The sequence below is a fragment of the Chanodichthys erythropterus genome, chromosome 1 (assembly GCF_024489055.1).
Source record: "Chanodichthys erythropterus isolate Z2021 chromosome 1, ASM2448905v1, whole genome shotgun sequence".
Classification (NCBI taxonomy): Eukaryota; Metazoa; Chordata; class Actinopteri; order Cypriniformes; family Xenocyprididae; genus Chanodichthys; species Chanodichthys erythropterus.
In genome coordinates, this window is record NC_090221.1 from 19,416,155 (window position 1) to 19,438,511 (window position 22,357).

The following is a 22,357-nucleotide window of genomic DNA, read 5'->3' on the forward strand; positions in this document are numbered from 1 at the left end:
CGAGAGCGTAGCTGCATGTGAGACAGAGGGGGAGGTGAACACAAGAAGGACCTGAAAAGGGGCTGTACAAACTAGCCATCACATACACACCGAAGCACTTGGGACTACAGGTGAGTCTACCATCAGCTCCAGAGCTTTCATTGAGTTTCTCCTGGCAATGAAGAGCTTTATCACCTGTTGACTCGCAGACTACATCCTTGAAGAATCTACTTCATGAGGTAGCCAGCTGCAACAAGGAGGACTGTTTCTGAAGTTGATTTTTCTAAATATTTGGGTTGAATTAATTGAGGATGTTAACTTCTTTCTCCTTCTGGTCAAGGGATAATTTCACCGGCAATGGGCTTCATGTGTTCTCTGTTTGGCTGTCTTTTGTCTTGCCTGTGTGTGGTTCTTATGATGATAAATTTGAGCACCGTGCTGTAACAGTAGAACGAATATCCGGTGCTGGAGTTTCTTAGCGACAGTAATGACTTATACATTAGGCAGGGGTCCTGTTTAGCGGAAACTTCGTGCTGAGCATCTGTCACTGACCTTTATCTGATCTGAACTTTTATTTGCTGTCATAATTTGCTGGACTTATTAAGTAGCAGCTTTTAAATGGTACTAAAGTTTTATCTGCTATTTGGATCTGCTAGAAGAGTTTAGTGCTAGATTTATTGTTTTATCAGAGTACAAAAAGGCTTTCTTTTTATGCGTGTATGGATCATTAATGAAGTTCATATATCATTAAAATGAAATTGAAACAATTGAAACACAAAATATACAGTATTTACAGATTATTGCTGAGTACCTGGTTTTATTTTTTGTCATCTTAGTGATTCTCTGCAGACTTTGCTATTGAACGCAATGCACATCCCAATGAGAGCCTGCACATCTTATGATTTCAATGACAAGCCGTTTTTCTCTATAATTTAAATATGTGCCCGCTATATACTTAGCACCCTTATAAAGCAGGCACCATGTCTCTCAGCCTCATTGAAGTTTAGAACTAATGGTGTTTTTGCTGTCTGTCATCAACCTGTGCAGGCCAAGGCATGCTTGCTATCTGCTGAGAATTACTCTCAAAGAATGCCAAATGTAGAGTGCAACCCCCAAATTATTTTTCAGGCCACTTACAGGTGCTTCAATAGGCCTTTGTGCAAAAAAAGCCGAGTTGAAGAGCAGGTCTCTGCATTGTAATGTGGCGTACGGTTGAAGGATCCGGCCCTGGAGGGCTGTAATGGATCTTGGAGATTAGAGAGACCTGTCGGGCCCGGGAGGTTTATCAAAACGCTGTGTCAGACACCGTTACGTACACTATTGCTGCTCATATTATGCACTGTAACGGATACAGCCCAAAACACACACAAATACTATCTCCTAGTATCTCTATCCGGTGCCTCAGGACTGATAACGCATGGAATTTGTTGGGTAGAGCTCAATATGGTTCATTAAAATGGTGTATGATAACAAGAATGCCCTCATTGGATTGGAATGTGTCATGAATCAAATGATGGTAAATCGTTAAAAGATATATGAGGGAGCCGTACAGGTAGGATGGTAAGTCAGTGTTGTAATGTAAATACCTGGAAAGTGAAATCAGATATGATAAGCCTACTTTGACACTTTAAGGCAGATTAAGATTTATCATTATGATACTTTTTCCTGATTTAGCCTGTAGTTCAAATGCTCTGATGCATAAGCTTTCAACTTTCTGTCAACCAGCTTTCAGCCTTCAAAGTGATTTGGTGAGTAAAAGAAATAGCTGATTCCTTATTAGCTGGTAAGTTTATAAGGAACCGTAATGGGTTAAATTAAATGTTAAGATTGATAGTCTGAGTTTCCCTGATGTAAGTGACATTTTTAATGTATTTGAAAGAAATCTTTTATTCTCACCGAGGCTGCATTTAAAGGGGTCATATAATGCCGGTTTTACAAGATGTAAATAAGTCTCTGATGTCCCCAGAGTGTGTATGTGAAGTTTTAGCTCAAAATACCCCACAAATAATTTTTATAGCATGTTAAATTTGTCACTTTTTGAGGGTGAGCAAAAACGGTCTGTTTTTGTGTGTCCCTTTAAATGCAAATGAGCTACTGCTCCCAAGAAGAGGGCGGGGTTCCAAGAGCTCCGATTTCCTCATGCAGACTCACTAGAATATCAGAAACTGTTCAGCCTTTTATGTTCAAACTGGAGTCGGATAATGATGGAAAGACTCAAGAAGAAGTGACAACGTAGAATGAAACAGGACGTTTCTGAACATTTAGTTGATGAATTTATGTAGCTGATGTGGGATATCTTAAAGTCATTGATTAGCATTATCATCTGTCATGATAATCTATAAATCGCTTATGTGGGAACTGTTGTAAGATGCCTACAGAGCCAGAGAATATATGCTAGTTTAGTTTAATTACGGTTATAACTTGTCATGTTGTCATCTTGTTTTTACGACATGCTATTGCATATGTGTTACGTACTATATTGCAACAACATGGCCTCATCCCCTTTGTTGCGTGTTCTTGGGGGCAGGGTTTATGTAAATTTTAGGGTAAGCGATGTCACTATCCCAGGAAGAAGCTTGTTGTAGTCCCTGCCAGCCATTTGTTGTAGTCCTTAAACAGTGAATTCTTTAAAAGAAAATATCTTGCTTTGCTTTGAGCATCGTAACTTTGCAGATGTTGTTTATGCTCTAACAGCAACATTACACACTCAAAGTTAAAAAACTAAATTTAAAAGAGTGAAATCATTTTCAACCACCCTTTAATTGATCAAAAACACAGTAATAACAGTAATATTGGAAAAATTAATTTAAAATGACCATTTTCTATTTTAATACATTTTAAAATGTAATTTATTCAGCATCATTACTCCAGTCTTCAGTGTCACATGATCCTTTAGAAATCATTCTAATATATTGATTTGGTACTAAAGAAACATTCCTTATCATTATCAATGTTAAAAACAGTTGTGAGTGATGCTTAATATTTCTGTGGAAACTATGACTAATGTTTTTTCCAGGATTCAGGATTGAATAGAAAGTTCAAAAGAACATAATTTATTTGAAAAAGAAATCCTTTGTAACAACTCTTTTTACTTTGATCAATTCAATGCATCCTTGCTAAATTAAAGTATTATAAAAGTAACATAAAAAGAAATGTTATAGACCCCAACATGTGTATAATGTGTATAAAATGTATTAGCCTGTCTGTATCAGTATTTTTATCTATATGCAGTCTGTACATTTTTAGTTTCTATAATGTATAACATTAGTATCTACCATCAAAGGATAAAGTGTCATCAGAGGTCACATTACTCAGTGTAATGCATTACAAAACAAAGCTACTGCTCGTTATGTTCCGTCCAAAGCAGAGAAAGGCAGAGAGTTTGTGAGAAGCTTTTGTGGGCGAGAGTGTTTGTTTTGAGTTGATTGTCTTTATTTGAGGAGGATGGCAGGGAGGGCCTGAACAGTGGGTGTCTTCTTGTGGCTACTTTAAGCCGCCTGTTGGAGTGGGCGTGACATAAACTCCCAAACATAAACGCACAGGGGTCAAGCTAATCACTGCAAGACTGCTCATTTGTCATAGGTGTTATTAGTTAAAACAGTGTTTGAAAGGGGGTGATGAAGACTAATGGGGTTTTATTACCTCACGTGACCCTCGGCCTTGTTGTAGCCTACAGGATGTGAGAGAGACAACACTCAGCTGACAGGGTGATTCACTGCTATTGACGCTAGACTGTGCTATTTGTACAATTGCCAATTAACACACTGTCCTGTTTCAGCATGCAACTTCATTACAAGTCATCCGGGAGAATGCATAGAATCACACTGGAGTCAAAGCCTTTCCTAATAACAGAAAATTCCTTAATTGACGAAACCGACAGCTGTGACATTCCGATCTTCATAATCGGAAAGTTACAGGATTAGTTATAAATAAATAAAATTCTGTCATCATTTATGTCTTTCCAAACTTGTATGACTTACTTTTTTCTCTCAAGTATGTTTGTAACCAAACAGTTTTGACTTGAACTAAAACAATGAATCTAAATAGTGTTAAAGGTTTAATATGCAAGATTTTTGCAGTAAAATATCCAAAAACCAGTAGGCCAGTGCTCTATATTTTGTTCACTTGAGTACATAAAATATCCCAAATGTTTCCAACTATTTGTAAATCTTGAGAAAATTGCAATTTTAACTAAGGCTCCGGGACGTGTGAGGAGTCGCCTGTTAATTGTGTCATACCCGCGTTACCCTCGGTTTATTTTGTAGAAACCATGGAAACACCAAAGACGCTTTAATATATTACACGTTTTAATAGAAACAACTGTTTTGATATATTTATAGACAGAAAACTAATTGTTATATAGCGCAACACATTTAGTCTTATTGTTTAAATCTAATTTTCTTGATTTTTTGCGAGTACCATGCTTTACCATGCCTCAGAGAAAAACACTATTTTGTCAAATAGCTAACATAGCATAATCAGATGCAGCTTTATTTTTAGTAACAGTAATACAGCATTTTCTCCATCATACAATACATTTTAATGAATTGCATGCCATTTATCAACACAAGCCATCCAGCATTTAATATGATATTCTAAAATCGATCTATCTTACTGCAGTGTGTAACAGTGTCTCACAGCAGCCGCCGAGCGAACGCACAGAGTAACTTAACATAATTTTCATCACACTCAAATGTATCTAATATGATAAACAGAGCTGCGTTACCTCATACTCACACCGGCGACTGTGGCATAATAAAAGTTCTGCTGCTCGTGAGGCATGTGTTGCGCAATCGTTCCAGCGGCCTCGTTCAGCTCCCAAACACTCCGTCCGGCTCTGCTTCATACTACAATAACGTTAATAATCGCATCCATGATCATTATTTCTTCCCAAGTTCTATCCCGATTGTTTCCACTGGCTGTAATATAAAGACCACATGTCCCAAGATTCTGCGCTCAAACTTGGCATCATCAAGCTACGCCTTTGTTTTGAATAGGCCTCTAGCGACCTTTAGCGGACAGAAATCCTACATACTGCACCTTTAAACAGCTTAAAATCCAACAATAAATTATAATTTTATTAAAAGTCCATAGCCACATTAACCAAATATTTGAAGGGGTATTATCATTATATGAATAAATATTCCAATTGGAAATCTATGGCTCTTTCTCCTTTCTACAGATTTCATGTTTCCAGCTTTGAAAAATATTGACCTTCCTTCCTCAACAGGCCATTTTATAAAGAAAAAACTCCTAATTGGACAACACCTTTTCTTTTCATTATCCTGTCTCCTTGATATTAGTCAGGAAGAAAATGGGATATGCATTGTTTCAACTTCACATGTAGGAAATGCAGTTCATTCCACCCACTGATTTGACAATGGGTGGGGTGTCATTTTCACAAATGATATCAAATCCAGAGGAAATACCCCTCCTTCATTCATTTGGAGTTTTTCCTTTATGATGCTTTTCACATCAACTAGTTCAAAGTGAAAATGCTTTACAAGATTTTTAATGTGGTAGGATATCTGTATTCTTTATTTTGATGAATGTATCATAGTAAACGTGTACTCATAGTTTGCATCTTATATGTTTCAGGAAGTTGCGGTTGGGAAGAAGATCACTGACTCTTTGTATCCTGGCAGCAGTGAAGGTTCATCCAATGGCCATTCATTTCTACAACACAATTAGAAGTTAAGACATTAAGCCCTGTCTGGATATTCCATATACTTGCTCGAGGAGTCTATTTGGACCTAATCTGAAACAAGCAAATAAACTATATGTCAGCTCTGATGGTGGGTTAGAGATCATATCGCTCAGCTTAACTACAGAAACCATCTGTTTAGAATACAAACATATGGATTGAGCCTTGCTTCAAAGTTTAGTGATTACAATAGCTGCAGTCAGAACATTTGGACGACCTTTCAGCTGAATGTGTTTTTTCATGTGCTAATGAAAAGACAGGAAAGCACCAAGCGCTGCCCTTCATCTTGACATTGTTGAAACGTTTTAAAAGCAGGGGCTACGCGTGCCTTTAAAGAAACAGTCTCTCTCAGAAGGATTGCGATAAACTCTAGGGACATGTTTTGGTGACTGACTCAAAAAAGAAAGACAAATATCTGGATAAGAGATCGAAAACAGACGCAAATAGAACAGCGGATAGTCTTTGCTCTTTTTGCAAAAGAGCATATCCAAGTTGTGAAATTTTCTTGGCACTTTTCCATGGGAACTGGTCCAGGGTGCATTGAGAAGTACCTCCAGGGAGGTCTTGTTAGAGTTTGACTAATATTGTGTGGATTGAAAGCAAAAGTGCATTTCTCAGCTCATCCCTGGGCGGTAGCAGGTCTACTCCAAAGGATTACCGTGAAGAAAACGTCCAGCAAAATGTAGAGCTTTGACTTTGATCCTGCTTTTGATCCTTGTTTCTTCACAATTCGGGAAGCATAAAACAGCCAGGGGAACCCGAAACCACCTTTTGCAAGCCAAACTTACGCCCCAGCTGAGAAAAAGAAAGCTTTTTTCACACCCAGGCAAGTGTGCCGGTTAAAAGGGGCTCAGCAAAGAAGAGTCTCTTACACGAGGACGGAGCGACGCGGCCGGGATGGAGTGCAAGCATGTGCCTGCAAGAAGAGGGGACAGCTGGGACGGGCCTACCACGACAACATCCTCCACCCTTGACAAGACTGGAGCAAAGACGTCCCTGGAGAGGCACAGTACTAACATCTTGGAGAAAAATGACCACTGTGGGGTCAAAGCAAAGCCAGGCTTGACGTCTTGCCAGATGGAGCGGAAAACAAGTAAATATTTTCTTCTTGTTTACAACTTTGAATCTAAAGAACAGGATACATTACAGTATACTTGTATGACTTCAGTGTTAAATATATAAGGAATAATAAATAGACCCTGGCGGGGGAATCAAGGACCCGACATCGCTGCTTACTAAATAAATAAATGAATGCACATGAAATATTGAGTATAAATTATTATATCAGGGTTTCCAAAACTGGGATTCATGAGTTGATGAAAAGCTAATAATTAAATAATTAAAGTAAAACAAATAAAATCAATTACACCGTGTTCCAAATTATTATGCAAGTGACATATCAGTAAGATTTCAGTAGAATAAACATTCAGATTTTAGTTTTTCTAAGAAAATGTTTGTTTATTTATCCATGTCTTTTTAGATAACTGGTATCAATCTCAGACAAAATAATTTGCCAGGTCAATGGAAACCTTACTTAGAGGTTGTTCCACATTATTAAGCAAGTCACAGTTCTCATGCAATTTGGAGGGGAAGAAAGATCTTTCTGAAGATGAAAAGCATGAAATGGTGCAATGTTGTGCAAGGCATGAAAACAACTAATATTGTGTGAAACTGAATGGAGATTATCAAATTATCATAAGATTTCTGAGTGATTTAGAGCACAGCAGAACTCGGTCAGATAAAGGCTTATTAATGAAAGTTCCTGTCAAAAAAATTGATTGTATTAAAAGGGCAGCTATAAAAAAAGCCAGTGTTGAGCTGCAAACAGGTATTTGAAGCTGCTGGTGTCTCTGGAGTCTCAAGAAGCTCTCCATGCAGGCTGGCAGTTTAGACACCACTAACCAAACCTAACAAAGAGAAACATTTACAGTGGGTGTAGAAATACATTTTCAAACAGTTTTATTGCTGTGGTGTTTTTTTTGCAGCATGGGATAGTGCATAGTGCATTGTATTTCAGAAAGCGCTATCCTTCTTTTTATCTCATAGCTGAAAATGGCCAGTTATGAACTTCACATATCTTGCAAAAGTCATTTTAATTGCCCTTAGAGACCCTAAAGGGACCTTCCATCTCACTTCCCAATATGCCAGCCCAAATCATCACCCGTCAGCTCCTTGCTGACGTCGCAGTCTTGTTGGAACGTGGTGGCCATTCACCAACCATCCAGAAATGCGTCCGTTTAGACCATCTATTGTAGTACAGCATTAGTCAGTGAATAAAACTATTTAAAAATTAGTCTACACCCACTGTAAATGTTTCTCTTTGTGAGGTTTGGTTAGTGGTGGCTAAAATGCATCTTTACGCACAACTTCCAGCCTGCATGGAGAGCTTCCTGAGACTCCAGAGACACCAGCAGCTTCAAATACCTGTTTGCTGCTCAACACTGGCTTTTTTATAGCTGCCCTTTTAATACAATTATTTTCTACAATTATCTGACTGAGTTCTGCTATGCTCTAAATCACTCAGAAATCTTATGATAATTCGATAATCTCCATTCAGTTTTCACAAAATATTAGTTGTTTTCATGCCTTTTGCACAACATTGCACCATTTCATGCTTTTCATCTTCAGAAAGATCTTTCTTCCTCTCCATATTGCATGAGAACTGTGACTTGCTTAATAATGTGGAACAACCTCTAAGTAGGGTTTCCATAGACCTGGCAAATTATTTTGTCTGAGATTGATACCAGTTATCTAAAAGACATGGATAAATAAACGAACAAACATTTTCTTAGAAAAACTAAAATCTGAAGGTTTATTCTACTGAAATCTTACTGATATGTCACTTGCATAATAATTGGGAACGTGGTGTAAATGAAAGCAATTCATAATAAACCCTATTTTATTTTGTTTTATTTTATTACCTGAATATCATGTGACCATAACCAACATCAGAGAACAGTGAACAAGTGACTGTGTTGTTAAAGGGTTAGTTCACCCAAAAATAAAAATTCTGTCATTACTTACTCACACTCATGTCGTTCTACACCCGTAAGACCTACACAAATCAAGATATTTTTGATGAAATCCGAAAGGTATATGACTCATCCATAGACAGCAATTTAACCACCACATTCAAGGTCCAGAAAGGTACTAAAGACATCGTTAAGCAGTGGTTCAACCTTAATTTTATGAAGCAACAAGAATACTTTTTGCGTACATACAATGTTTATGTTCAGCGCCTCCAGGTTCTATGTCAGAACGCAGGCTCAGTATTGGCCGACGCTGTTCATGTGAAAAGCACGATGAATTAGCGTGATGCTGACGCAGGAGCCGGCCAATAATGAGTCGGCGTTCTGACATAGAACCTGGAAGCTCTGAACGTTAACAGCGTGTGAGAATGACACAGAAGAGGAGATATTGTTGAACAAAGTCGTTATTTTTGTTTTGTTTTTTGCGCACAAAAAGTATTCTCGTCGCTTCATAAAATTAAGGTTGAACCACTGCAGTCACGTCAACTGTTTTAATGATGTCTTTAGTACTTTCCAGACCTTGAAAGTGGTGGTTAAATTCCTGTCTATGGACGAGTCATATACCTCTCGGATTTCATCAAAAATATTTTAATTTGTGTTCCGAAGATGAACGAAGGTCTTATGTGTGTGGAACACCATGAGGGTGAGTAATTAATAACAGAATTTTCATTTTTGGGTGAAGTACAATGACAGACATGAAACTAAAGCTATGTAGGAAATTGGTTGCTTGGGACAATGGTAAATTTTATACTTTAACGTTATTTTACAGACAAAATTGACTGCAGAATGTTGTGATTAACCAATCAAAATCAAGTATTCCATAGTCACATAATCACAGTTAAAAAAGTGAGTCAAGACAAAATGTTAAATGGTTGACAGGCCCTACAATCAGAGAGACAAACACCGTCAGACATGCTGCTATCTCCTAACTGTTTAGACATCAGCTCTTACTAAACCCTCAATGACACGTTTGTTTCCTCGCAGAAACATATGAGCCGTACAGTAATAGCTCTTCATACCCGCTGACCATAATGCTCAAGCTGTGGGTAGTATTATCTGGAAAGAATGCATAATAAGGTTTGCAGATGACCAGGCACCCACTGCAAATAGGCAGCAGTTCACACCAGTGACTGTGCGACAGAGGGGTTTTACAGCTCCTCTGACGAGAATTCATACCCATTTCAGACAGTCCAAAACTGTTTTTGCAGAATTCAAGAGGTTGCTCTGATGTTGTTACAGCTTTGGAGCATGTAAAATAGAGGGAGGGGAGGATGTGGAGAGGCTGAGATGGAACAGCTAATTCCGTCACTTTATATTGGTTTCATACTGTTCCTAAGAAGAAACGCTGAAGTAAATGTCAGCATTTTCTCTCTCTTTTTCTTTCCTTTTCTCTCGCTCTCTCCTTGTATGGGACTGAGCATCATGTTTTGATGATTATCCTTGTTATTCTTGCATCTCCAGATGCTGATAGCATGAAATTGGAAAATGATACAGTGTGGTTCAAAAGTCTGAGAGCACATAAGTTTACATTGTAGAGCAAAATGTCAAAGTAAGTCAAGTTAAGTTTAACACAGGCTTTACTTTACTCATAAAAACTCCATTATAAAACCCCATAGGAAAATCTCGAGGGAACCAGTGATGAATTAGTCTTCCAGGTTCTGACGTCAATACCGTTTATATCGATATATAGTGGTTTGATTTTACAAGCTCATCTGAAAAATACCAGACAACACAGAGTGAGAAAGTGCATAATCCACATTTTCCTCAGACGTATGCTTTATATTAAGGGTTTCAAAATAATTTGTAATAGCACATATACGGCTTGCACTGTCAGATGCTCTAACAGATACTTGTGCTGTTTAATGCGTTTGAGATGTGGTGTTTTCCTTATTGCATAACTTATATTTCACAGGGATGTTCTCCATCTGTAAATATTAGAAAGCTGTCAGCAGTGGACAAACCTTTTGCAAGCGAGTCTCCTCTAAACAGAATTCAGTGAATGAACACTGTTTGCATGCGTTCCAAACAAATAAAGTGCAATAGAATGGGAGCGCAATAATGCTAAAATATTTGTTGATAGATATTAAATGTGCCATATGTAGAATTGGATTTTTATGCAAATAAGAAAAGTAGAAAATACAGAGATACATAGGCCTACTGTCTATCGACATTCAGCCAAAAAAAAAAAATACTGAGATGATTTTTTTTTTTGTCTACATTGGTCAGCCCTAGCCCTACATAAGAGTCTACCAGTACAGGTTTTATTGACATTGAGGTGTAATTGCACATTCATGGTTTTTAAGTTCTTAAACAGCACCAATCTCATTACTCCACACTCACATTTCCCAGAGAAAAACTGTTATTTTATCCCATCTTCCAAATAGACAATTACATCCGACAGGGAAATCTGACCTTTGATATACAACCCCAGGCCGGCCAGGTCCCCAAATCCTCAAGCTGTGAGGGAGTTTCCCTCATCTGTCTGAACTGAGAGCCCATATATCACTGGCAGTTCAGTGCCAAGGAAATGGGAACATTCTTTCTTTCCTTCCATTCCTACCACTACTTTTTAGGCTAGAGGAAGTTCCTGTCTTTTTCTTCATGTTAATGATAAGTTAAGCATGAGCGCTATGAGTCAGGTAGGATGGTTCAGCTAAGCAAGCAAACCTCTGCGGTCTAAACTGAACTCCACCCTTGAGGCTCAGGTGTCCATCCAACGAAGTGAGCGTGTTCACCGAACGACTCCCCTGCAACCCAATCCTCTCAAAGAGCTGACACATTGATTCTAAGCATGACATTGATGAAATGTGGCCACTTAATTTGGAGTGGAACAGAATGTGAAAAACTTACAGATTCTGTACATAATTATTTAGGTACATCCAAGGCCGTAGCAGTCATAACTTGTAAAATTCAGTGCTCATGTCACTTTGTAGGAACGCTTTTAAATTATTCCTACATCCACAATCTCTGGTAAAGGAATCAGTGGTTACCATAAGGTTCCCATAAGGTACCAGTGGTTCAACCCCAAAATTAACATTTTGTCATCATTTACTAAATCTAATGTATTTCGAAACCCACATTATTGTCTTCCTTCTGTAGAAAACAAATGGATTTGGCAAAAAAGTCAGGGAATGACAGCCTCAGTCACCATTCACTTTTATTGCATATTTTTCCCATTCAATAAAAGTGAATGGTGACTGAGACTTTCCTTCTGCTTCTGCTTTGGTTTTCCACAGAAGAAGTGGGTTTCAATGACTTGAGGTTTTGGAACAACATAAGGGTGAGTAAACGATGACAGAATTTTCATTTTTATGTGACCTATTATATGCCTTTAAATTATATATATATATATAGGCTATATTTATATATATATATATATATATATATATATATATATATATATATATATATATTTATATATATATAGGCTATATTTATATAATGTGGTCCCATTGGAGAGAGTTGAACTATGTGTTTAAAAACAACCTACAAAAACACTGCTAGAGAAAATATTGTTATAATTGAATTTTTTTGGCTCAAAACCTCAGCGTTTCTGACTAGCTCTTGTGACAACTTCCCCGCGTGACAACTAGCCCCGCTCCCCAGCTCTATTCTGTATCCCGGTTCTTCACTGTTGAATTTGAAGTGTACAAATCCAAAAAGCAGAGGAAGCAAAGTCAATCAGGAACGACACAGCATAGCCATCCTTAAAAAAGCAAAAGTGAAGCGCAAACCTCGTCCAGTGCCCCAGCCCTGCCCGCCTCGATGCGCATGTGGAGCTCGCGAGAGATCATCACTCTCAACGACACGAAATCCGATCCAGGCTCGCGCTGCTAAAGGGGGAGTGGAGGAAACACATGAAGTTAAATTAGAAAAGCTCGCGGAGCAGCAACAAAAGAGACTGTATTCAGAGTTAATTAAGGTAAGAGAAGTTTAGTTTGACCCGATATATTTCTTTAAGTTTAAAAGCTTTATTTGAGTAAAAAAAAAAAAAAAAAAAGACTTAGATTGGTGAAAGGAATGAAGTCGCTGAAGTCATGACAAATAAGTTCTGAGGTTTGGTTACATATCATACAAATTATATTATGTGACGCTTCTTCATTAAAGTGGTGACAGGAGAGCAATATTTTGTAATGAATTCATGCTGTTTTAAAAGAAAAGGGGGAAAAAAATGATTGGTTGATTTGGGTTATCTTTAGACAAAGTTTATACAAGTGTATAGCCTACAAGTAAAGAGAAGAACAATGTTTTGAACTTATAGACAACTTAAAGATATGTCAGGCATAATGTATTTTAACAGTTATTCTTGGTTGTACATTTATTTATTTACCTAAAATGTGTTTCATGTGGTAACATCTAAATTAACAGTTTTCATTCTTTAAAAAATCAGACTGGATACTTACACCAGCAATTTTTTAATAATAGTTATTATTTTGCACACATTACCACATTTTTAGTGTTTGTTAATTATAAAGTAGAAAGCAGTCAATGAGTCACAGTAACTCATAACTGAATAAATTTGCTTGGATTCTGGTCCGACTCTGATGTGACAGAAAATTGTATTTCTTTTAAAAGAATAAGAAACAAGTAAAAACTGTGCATCAGGTAATTTTAATGATTTTCTTATGTTTAAAGAGATTCTTCAAAGTAGTTGAGTTGACAGGGAAAACATGCAAATGAAAAGAAAAGAGAAAGGTTGCATGTGTTCATTGCTGATTATTGGATTTTATAAGTAGTAAATTATTTTAGATACCATAAAGATGAATATCTGTAAAGAAAAATGGAAAGCTTTTTATCACAGTGCGCTAGAGGTTGTGTTGCATGGTCTGACTAAATTAAGAGGTGTTTTTCGCTGGTGGAATGAAAGGCAGATGCACATTATTCATGCTCTATTATAATTTTATTTCATGTGCTATGAAAGCTCCTTTGAGTCTAGCAAACTTGCACATAAAAACAAATGGGATAGATTTAGAACTCTTGCTTTTTTACCACCTTTTTTTTTTTTTTTTTTTTAAACTTTAGCTCAGGCAAGACAAAGACCTACCTGCCTGGACTGAGAAAAAAACACAACATTGTTTGCAAGTTTTGCTGCCAAGTCTGAGGTTGAGGATGAAAGCTGAAAACTACCTCAGGGAAACCATAAGTGGTTAATTATTCAAAGGTCTATTAGGGAAACAGATTGTGTTTATGTTGCACAGGTTAACCACACTTATATTTAGTGAGTGAAGCTGTTCTGCCAGTGATCTAATTGTTAACAGTCTTTCTCAGGATGTGATGTGCTGGTATAAGATGTTGAGGGTTTGTGTTTTAAAAGTTGTGTTCCTTTCTCGAGGCACTCGTTCTTTTGTAGGCAGGATCTTCAAGCATGCTTGTTTTATTTACTAAAACTTTGATGCCACAGTATATCACTGCAGGTCAAAGTTCAAGCATCTAAATGTAGACTTTGTCTTGTAAGTGAATGCATGAACCTGTCAGGATGTCAGCATATAAACCAATGACTCCTGTGCCTTAGAGAGATTTCTCAAGGCATGCTGCAGTCTCAAGCAGGGAATTTTCTCGGCAGTTGAGGAATGCTAAGGGAGGGACTTGAGCCCATGGTGAAGGAAATACTTTCTGCAGTTCGGAATGAGGCTTTTTAGCCCAGTCAATAAACCTTTGCCATTTTCAACAAATAGATGACTGTTTTAACATCCCTCTTTGCCAAACTATGGGTAGAACTGCAAATATCAGCATTATGATTTATTTACAGGAGGTTCTTAGAACTATAAATGTGTGAAAACGTTATGCGGTCTACAAATGTTTGCCTGCAGGCATCGTGAATCACAGCAAACTGTGAAAATAATCATTTTCAACTAAATTCCTTGAACTTTATATGTCAGCGTGTCTTTTATAGGTCTGTCTGCAAAAATTACTACAAACTAATATGATTCATCTTTTTAGTAGGGTGACTCATGGAAACTACAATTACTTGAAAGACATATAATACTCTTGACTTTTAGGATAATAATACTCCCATTTGAGTACATTGCTACTATAAGTGAAACTTAAACAGCACCCAAATGATTGTGAAAGAAATTATGAGATCATGAAATAAAATACAAAGTAGGTTAATATTTGCCAAAACCTGTCCAGTTGCTCTCTCTAATAAAACAGGCCTGTGATATTATATGCATCGCCCTGTGTTTGTTAGGCTGAAACAATTAAGTGCAATTTAAAATAGCACTTCCATCATAGGACTTGGTGGTTTGTGCTCAATTTTATATTTATAAGTTGAGCAACACTTTGCTTGTCTTTGTGAACTGAAACGCTTTACAATTGTCAATGCTGTGAATGTATAACATAATTTTAATTTTCTCTTGAGTTGATTGTTGTTTTATTCTACCATAACAGACCTCAGCAGAAGTGCCAGTTTGTCGGAGAAGGAGCTGAAGGAGGCACGTACCAAGAGTCAGATCATTGCTGCTCAGCTCCAGGCCAATTCCAACTCTAAAGGTGTACAACTTTTCAACCGTCGCAGACAGAGAGTGAACGCTTTCACGCTCGTGAGTGTCGGAGGAGGGGGACTGGAGGCATCTGAGAATGTAATTGATTCATCTGCTGAAAGTCCACAGACATGGGACAAACAGCACTCGACTGAGGACCAGCACAGAGAGTTGAATCACAGGAACCTCAAGACAGGTCTAACGTGGTCAGCTGGCAGAATCCTCAGTACTGGGTGCGACATGGAAGATGCTAGCAAGGTTACGCGGGAGGATGTAGCAGAGGAAAGTGGCCAAGAAAGGCACTTTCTACCCGTCAATGAGAAGGATGAAGAGCTCTCAGAAGACCTCACAGAGGATGTGAAGGATGAGATTACTCTTAGAAGTGACAATACCCTTGTTGTTATGAACAGAACTGGTCAGGATGAAGCTGAAGCCAATGAAGCGCACAATAAAGAAATTGTGAATGGATACAGTATGCAGTGCAATGGAAAAGCAGCCAAGACGGTGACTAAACAGGCCACCATCATAAACAGAACAGCTCGACCATTTTTCTCCCCGACAACAGTAGGATCCTCAGAAACTGCAAGTCCAGGCATGGACATCCCTCCAGCCCCATCCCATGACTCCACAACACACTTTGAACCACAACCTTCAACTTACCCAATACACGCAAGACCAGTTTTCTCGCCGCCACCACCTCCACCTTCATATCCAACTCCTCCTCTCCCTAGCTACTCCAGCCCTCCTCCACCTGATGCAGCCCATACTCCCTCACCCCAACCTTCTTCCTACTACATCCGCCCATCTGTCCCAAGGCCTACATTTGTTCCTGAACTCTTGAGCGAGAAGAGATCCACAACACCCATCAAGACGGGCATCCTCGATGAGGGCCGGGCTCGCCGAGCAACCCGCAAGTCGATGTTCACATTTCAGGAGAAGCCAAAAGTGGCTCCGAATCCCGAACTCCTGTCCTTGGTGCAGGGTGCAGATGAAAAGAAGAAACCAAAACCCCAGCCAGATGCAGCGCAGGAGGAGGAGCTGCTGGCTCTCGGGGCCGAAGCCTCAAACTTCCAGGCCAAGGATGAGGACGTTCACGAGGAAGCTTTGGTGCCAGAGTGGGCCTCGAGTTTGAAAAGCTCCAGGACGCGTGCCAGGATGGAGCACAAGCCAGAGCAAGCCCTGACCAATGCTTCAGGAAAAGGAGCTGAACTGTTTGCCAAACGGCAGTCAAGAATGGAAAGGTTCGTCCATGACAGCAAGGAGCTGAGATCTCCCTCTCCTACCATGTCCTTGCCTCCTTCATGGGTGTATCCATCCAACATGCCTGGTCGAGTAAAGGCCATAGTGAACACCTCCAACATAAGTGCACAAATTTCAAAGACACTTCAAGCTCAGCAGGCCACTCAGAAAAAGACTGTCCCTGCCAAAACGCCAGTACCTGCACCGGCTCCACCACCAGAGATACCCTTGGAGAACGGTTGCACAAAAATCGAGATGGAGCTGTCCAGACATCAGCCGTACCAGCTCAACTCATCCCTCTTCATCTTCAACCCAACGAAAGATCCCTACAGCACTCTTCCCAGAGCTGCCCCAGCTCCTAAACCTGTCATGACAGCCCACTCCTTCTCCAGACAATCATCCCTTCCAGTAAGCCCATTGCCTTCACCGTACAGCCCGTCTGCCAGCTATCGATCAACCCATTGCTTTTCGCCTCCAATGACGCCTCTCAGTTCCATTACAGCAGGCAGTGTCAGTTCCCCAGTGTCTCCTTTAGCTCCAGAACGTGTGGCTTCACCTCGCTCTGGCGTCCAAGCTCCACGTCCTACGTTCTCCGCCAAAAAAGCTGGTATCAACCCACAGGTGTGGAAACCATCTTCATTCTTTTAAACCTTTCCATTTTCTGCTCTTCTTTTCTTTATGTACTCCTCAGACCAAAGAATAATGGAAGGGAAATACACATTGAACTGACTGTCCACTTAGAAGTAACAAGACAGCAGTTAGGTACAAAAAAATAGCTCTACAGGAAACAATAAACCTAGCACTGTTGGTTTCATGCTCAGATCAGTTTTTTGTCTTGTTTATTTTTTTGCATGTGGAGGCAATAAATGTCAGGTCTTACACTTACTTTTAAAACTGATTTAAGTTGTAATTCATGAACTGGCCACCAGAGGGCTATAAATAGAAACTTATTTGTTTTTTAATCAAAGACATTGTAATTTAGTGCAGCTGTGTGTTTCAGAACTAGAGTTTATTCAGTTTTGTCCTCATGCCAGATATATTTTAGGTACAAAACCAGTGTGTCTTTTTCCAACGCTTGCCTCCAAGTTTTCAGGTTGGAGTTGGCACAGTCTTATAAAGCACTTTAGCAGATGGCGTCTTGCCTTTTATGATCTACGATATACAATTTAATATGACTAGGATGATATGAGGGCCTCTGTACTTCATAGTACGACACCTGTAATGTTCTCATTCTTAATTAGTTCTGTATGCTTCTCATTGATTTATAGGTGTAGTTTACAGCTTGCATGCTGTGTGACAGTATGTACTAGGGTGTAGTGTGCATACACTGTTATACTGCAGACCTTTGATTCAGCAAAGCCATAATTAAGTTTAATGAAGTCAGCTTACTTTATCACTACACACAGTTTGTGGAATATATTTTTATGCTAGTTTTGTTTTTCCCCTTCTAGCTTAATCGCTTTCAAATGATTTTGTCTATTCTGTTTCATTAAAACAAGGAAACACTCAGTTTCTTTTCTGTCTCTGGTTTTCATACTATATTATCTTCTGTTCTGTTGACTAATCTGCTGAATTTCCTGTGTGGATTTCTGTTTCTATTTTCAGCATTCCCTATAATCAGTTGTTTCAGTTTTGGTATTATCCTCTCCTCAGTGATGAGAATCACAGGCCAGATTTCCCACACAAAGAGTTGTTTTATCTATACACTTGCAACAACAAAACAAAGATATGTGTATCAGAGCCACCCGTTGTATGGTGCTCTGACCCAGAATGAAATTAGAAACTTTTTTTTTTTGTAACTCTGACTGAATATGTATGTGCCCTGCACATTCCTGGCCTGCCCCTAAAAAAACGCACATCTGAGCCGAAACAGGCCCCTGTGGGCTTGAGCTTTAGGCTTACGGCCTGACCTCTGCCCTCCCTCATGCTTCGAAAAACACATTTGCTGGAGGTGAAAACATATCCAGCAGCCTCAACAGTGCAAATGCATATCTCAGTAAAGGTTAGTGGTCTTGGCAGTGTGTATGCAAGTGATCTGAAGATGGCATGATATCCTGGTGTGCTGGGAAACTACTCAGACATTGGGCAAGAATAAACAGCTCAGTGTAATCACAGGATGCATGAGAGGGCCTGATATCGATAACATCACATCTAAAGTTGCATGCAGTTCAGCAGGAGGTGTTTTAGATGTGTTTCAATGCCATGTTTACAGGCTAATCTTACCCAAACGTGGGCATGATCCTGGCATGAACTTAGAAAGCTTGAGTTTTTGAAAAAACAGTATTGTGTATCATTGGAACCAGAATTGTTCTGTTGTTGTTGTACCTCGAGCATGATGATATCTTTGTTTCTGTGCACTAACATTCCTCTCTATCTTCATTCTGACAAACATTCCCATAAGAAATGAATCATAACATGTTATGCAAGGCTCAAATAAGGATTGTATGCTGGCTCAGTGTGAGTGAACTGTCACATGTCTTATTAGATCAGCGCTCTATATATATATTTGATCATGTACGCACATTTTATGTCTTCCACAATTTATGCCTTGTTTTCTGTGACATTTGGTTGAGAATTATGCTTGTCAACTTTTTAACCTTGTCAGCTAAATGAAATTATCTAACATGCTGTCCAGTATTATCTGCTCACTAAAAGTGTATGAATTTTATTGGACTTTCCTGTATAATAATGTCTAGCTATTATATATCTGACTAGCAAATTTTGTTTGTAAAGAAATTTTGAAACATGATAATTTAAATTTATATGTGTGAAAAATGTATGATACATTATTTATTTTTAAATATTATAAAATACATTTAAAATATAAATGTTTATTATCTATATTTGTATTAAAATGTAAAAATAAATATTAACTTAAATTATACATTTACATTTTTGTAATGATAAATGTTAATATAAAATTATCATTATGATGATAATTAATAATTGATAAATTACATTTAGAGATTATTTGTTTTGAGCCCAGTGACGATTGTTGGCAAAGTAGAAATTTGAACAATGGACAGCAGAAAAATCCTTACTCTTGAGCCCTTTTATTATCATTGTTCAGTGTTTGTGAGTGTATTTAACAATACAGACACTAAATCAAAGTGATGTCTCACCTCTAAAACTAATCTTTTCTAATCTTCTTTCAGATCAAGGAAGAGACCCCGGCACCAGTTACTAGCCCTGGCTCCACCACCCCAACCTCCAGGACGCCCAACCTGACTCGACGCTTCACCAGCCCTGAGGTGCTTTCCAATGCTGTCTGGGCCCCCAGCAGCCCTCTGACGACCTCTACATCATCCAGCCCCATCTACAAGCCCACACCAATCTCCCCCTCCCCCCGACCCATCCATAAGCCTGTTGCGACATGCCCTTCCCCAAGGCTCATCCACAAACCCATTGCAACCACTCCATCTCCAGGTACCATCTTCAAGCCGACTGCCACCTCTCCTGTGTCTCCACCCTGGGAAACCAGGTGCCAATCCCCGGCCACCATCCAGGACACCAAAGCCAACCACCGCATTTTGGCCAAAAACATCATCAATGCCGCCAAGCGGAAAAACAGTCCGTCTCCCGGGGCGCTGAGCGGGCGCAGTCTACCCATCTCCCCCGTGAACGGCGGGATTGTGCCTTATGAACACAAGCCTGCCAGTCCCTTTCAGCCGCGGATGCTGGGGGCTCAGTCGCCCACCCTTACCAGTCCGTCGCCCACCCGCATGATCCACTCTCCGGTGCGTTTGTACAACACACGCTCGCTGACCGACTCCGACGCCTCGGTCGAGTCTGAGGATTCAGGTCTGCGCTCTCCTGGAGTGCGCAGTTACAACACCTGCCCCCGTGGCTGGACCGGCGGTCTGCAGGTGAAGAGGGGAGGCCTGCCTGAAGATCTGTAGGAAGCACTTAAGGATGATTTATACTTCAGCCTGATTTCGTTGTAGACCAAATTGTCCCTTAAATATTGAATGTAAAAATACAGCATTGTGGATTTGCAGTACATGGCTAAACATCACATACAGTACAGTACAGTATTGTTGACTGAGTAATGGGATCTATACAAGATAAGAAATACACTATCATTCAAAAGTTTAAAGCCACTTTTTTTTTTTTTTTGACTGAGTAATGGGATCTATACAAGATAAGAAATACACTATCATTCAAAAAAGCCACTTTTTTTTTTTTTATCTTTTACTTTTATCCAGCAAGGATGCATTAAAATTATCAAAAGTGACAGTAAAGACTTTTACATAGTTTAATTTTTTTTTTTTTTTTTTTTCAAATAAATGCTGTTCTTTTGAACTTTCTATTCTTCAGAGAATAAATTACCAATATTACTGTTTTACTGTAATTTTAATCAAATATATGCAGCCTTGGTGAGCATAAGAGCTCATTTAATAAATAAAAAAATCTTACCAACCCCAAACTTTTGAATGGTAGTGTATATCACCTAAAATGAAAATTCTGTCATCATTTACTCACCCCACATATTTACTTAAACCAGTATGACTTTCTTTCATGTAAACACAAAAATTAGGTGATCAACAGAATATTCACATTGCTCTTTATCATATGAAAGTGAATAAAACAGATGCTGGAATATGACTACACTGTAAAACCCGATAAGTTATTATGGTAACTCAAACCATTTGAGGAAACCGATTGCTGTAAACCATTTAAGTTTTAAAACCAATAAGTATGAGTACTGTAAACTCATATACATTAAGTTGAATTCACTTATATTTTAGTCAATCATTAGAGTAAACTCAACTTAAAGATTTTAAGTTTATTCCACTCATTCAGTTTGAATTCAGTTAACAAATCTAAGTCTTAAATGATTAGTTCACTTTAAAATGAAAATGACCCCAAGTTTTACTCACCCTCAAGCCTAGGTGTATATGAATTTAAATAGGGAAGGCGTAGGATGTAGCACAAGTGTTTTGAACTGCAAGAGTTTTACACTTTCTTCGTAAGTTGACTACGGAAGGTGGTCTGGCAGAAGTATAACTGTATAACTTGTTAAATATGGATTTTTTTTTTTTTCACAAATGCATCGCTTCACTTAAGAAGGCCTTTATTAACCTTGTGGAGCATGTTTATGATGGATGGATGCATTTTCTTAAGCTTCATACTCATTGGCCCTGTTCACTGCCATTATAAAGCTTGGATGCGTCAGGATATTTATTAATATAACTCAGATTGTGTTCATCAGAAAGAAGAAAGTTAATACATGGCTTGAGGGTGAGTAAAGCTTGGGGTCATTTTCATTTTAAAGTGAACTAATCCTTTAACAAATATATTACTTAAACGGTTTGAGAAAACCGATTGCCTTAAATGGTTTAAGTTATTCAAACTCAATGTTATAAAGTTACACAAGACTAAGCAAAAACTAACATTGGTACAAAGCAATGATGACAGAACTGGAGTGACTCATGCTATATTCCAAGTCTTCTGAAGCCATCTGATTTTCTTTCAGAATTGAAGCTGTTGATGCTGAAAATGTTCCCCTCTAAATCATATTAGATCAAATTGACTATACTTATGGTGCACGTTGTCATTGCTGGAACCTGACAGCATCTTTGCATCTTCACTTTCATATTCCTGTTTGTTCTATCGAAGAAAGAAAGATTTGATCAGGGTCATATGATTTTGCAAAAACATGAGGGTGAATAAATGAGGACTAAATTTTCATTTTAGAGTGAACTGTTCCTGTAAAGTCACATTTGCAGCAGTCTGTAATTTAATGAAGGCATTACATGGACTCAGAAAGGTGTACCAAAGAATTTCAATGCTTTTTTACCAAAGAAAAAAAAATTAATGTGCAAGACTTTTCAAAGCAGTATTAGTTATTAACCTCATTATTTTTTTTAATCTACATAAATATAAAAGGGACTGACCCTTTTGCTTTTTGTACAGTATGTTTT

General features: G+C 38.5%; 1 protein-coding gene across 1 annotated transcript; it reads left to right on the forward strand.

Annotated features, from left to right (window-relative positions):
* The first annotated feature begins 51 nt into the window (after positions 1 to 51).
* On the forward strand, positions 52 to 20,711 carry LOC137022747 (synaptopodin). Its single transcript, XM_067389195.1, has 4 exons — positions 52 to 110; positions 5,578 to 6,776; positions 15,103 to 17,054; positions 19,589 to 20,711. The coding sequence occupies exons 2-4, from the start codon at positions 6,581 to 6,583 to the stop codon at positions 20,330 to 20,332; spliced, it is 2,892 nt and encodes a 963-aa protein (XP_067245296.1). The 5' UTR covers positions 52 to 110; positions 5,578 to 6,580; the 3' UTR covers positions 20,333 to 20,711.
* The last annotated feature ends 1,646 nt before the right edge of the window (positions 20,712 to 22,357 follow it).